The sequence below is a fragment of the Sphaeroforma arctica genome, assembly GCF_001186125.1.
Source record: "Sphaeroforma arctica JP610 unplaced genomic scaffold supercont1.288, whole genome shotgun sequence".
NCBI classification, from domain to species: domain Eukaryota; class Ichthyosporea; order Ichthyophonida; genus Sphaeroforma; species Sphaeroforma arctica.
This window is the reverse complement of record NW_014040270.1, coordinates 85,661-87,566: the sequence shown is the minus strand read 5'-3', so window position 1 is coordinate 87,566 and position 1,906 is coordinate 85,661. Positions and strand designations below refer to the sequence as shown.

Here is a 1,906-nt window from a genome sequence, read left to right as displayed (position 1 = left end):
ATACTACACACACACACACACAATAATATATATATATATATATACTACACACACACCACCACCACCACACACACACACACACACACATATATATATATATATATATATGCATAATATGAAATACATACGCTGCAGCACTAAGAAATGTGTGCGAATACCATTACAATCATGTAGCTATAACCATTTATACATAATACTGAGAACATGCAGTATGTAAATCTTATTGAAATAGTTGACATGTGCGCGAAAACCAATCCATATATGTTACCATAACCATTTATGCATGATACTCAGTACATACGCTACAACAAGTATAAACAACCGTTCATATCCATACGTACATGTAGATATAAAATATTAAACGTCATGCATGATACTGAGTGTATTTAGTGATTTCACAGGTACATTTTCAAAACACGAGTGTGTCCCCAAGGCTAAGTCCAACTGCATACTTGCGGGCGCAGTTCCGACCGATCGCAGAGAGTTGAGTCGCCCGTTGAAGGGAACGGAGTTCTTGCGGTGAGACGGCTCTGATGTGGACAATGTATACAGATAGTATCATCATCCACTTTACATGACAAAATAACTTTGGGGCGCGTTGTAGTTAAAATGTCTACAGATAGTATCATCATCCACTTTACACGACAATATAACTTTGGGGCGTGTTGTAGTTAAATGTGCCGGATCAACCACTTTATATGACAATATAACTTTTGGGTGTGTTGTACTTAAATGTATACAGTCAGTATCATCATTGACTGTCAATACGACGATATGTCCATGCAGAGTGTATGTTTGGCTACACGGAGCTATTCATAGCTATGCCTTGAATTAGGATTATAAGTAGCTATATATATGACAATATAACTTACGATTATAGGTAGCTATATATATGACAATACAGCTTACGATTATAAGTAGCTATATATATGACAACACAACTTACGATTATAAGTAACTATATATATATATGACAATACAACTTAAGATTATAAATAGCTATGTATATGACAATCCAACTTAAACGTTGCAAAAGGTCAAGATCATCGCGAAATCTCAATGAAATCACTAATGAATAGTTTTTATCATGCACTAGGTTAGAATGACAAGTAACTATCAATGTAAGAACATAACGTATGAAAGTTGCGTTTTGGTGTGTAAAGTCGACAAGGAAGATAGACCAAACAAATCGGGTTCCCGTTGGCTTTCATTCCCCAGTCCCAAGCATTGGTACCTACTTTCAAGGGTAGTCATCTTACAGACTCAACCGATGCAACTATTCACACCTGCATAGTCTCTCCTCTATCGCTATTGGCATGCCTGTGCTTGGAGTTGGTCTTCAGTATACAGTCCCAGATACTTATATAACTACCCAATCAGGACGAAAACTGGGCGATGCACATACACACAGAGAGAGCTCAAACATATCCAGCTTGGGTCCAATCAGCCCAGATTCTACAGTCCCAAACACTTGTATATCTAATCAAGACAAAAATTGGGCAACGCACATATACACAGAGAAAACACAAAATATATGCACCTGGATAGTTCCCCCCAATCTCCAAATATATCTACACAATCAGGGCAAAACCTGGGCAATACATATATACACAGAGTAGACTCAAACATATGCACCTGGATAGTTCCCCCCAATCTCAATGGGGACGCTTGTGCCCAGCTGACCCTCAAAACATACGCCTGGAGACGAGCTCCGTCGACTATAGCCTATAGGGGTGCCAGTGACATTGTGGTGTCCTGCAAATACAACATTATTGAATGGTCAAACTATATATATATGTACGAATGTTTGAGGCGTATTCTACATGTTTGGTGTTTGTGAGATACATATTTACCTGAGCAGTATGCAATGTTTGTTATGCCTGTATATACTTGTCACTCGTTAATA

General features: G+C 38.1%; 1 protein-coding gene across 1 annotated transcript in view; it reads right to left on the bottom strand.

Annotated features, from left to right (window-relative positions):
• Positions 1-1,906, bottom strand: part of SARC_04855 (hypothetical protein) — a gene marked incomplete at both ends in the record, with an annotated part of 5,884 nt that overhangs the window by 984 nt on the left and 2,994 nt on the right. The window contains 2 exons of the mRNA XM_014301303.1: positions 453-530; positions 1,636-1,725. Coding sequence (XP_014156778.1) covers positions 453-530; positions 1,636-1,725 — 168 coding nt within the window. The remainder of the gene's footprint in view (positions 1-452; positions 531-1,635; positions 1,726-1,906) is intronic.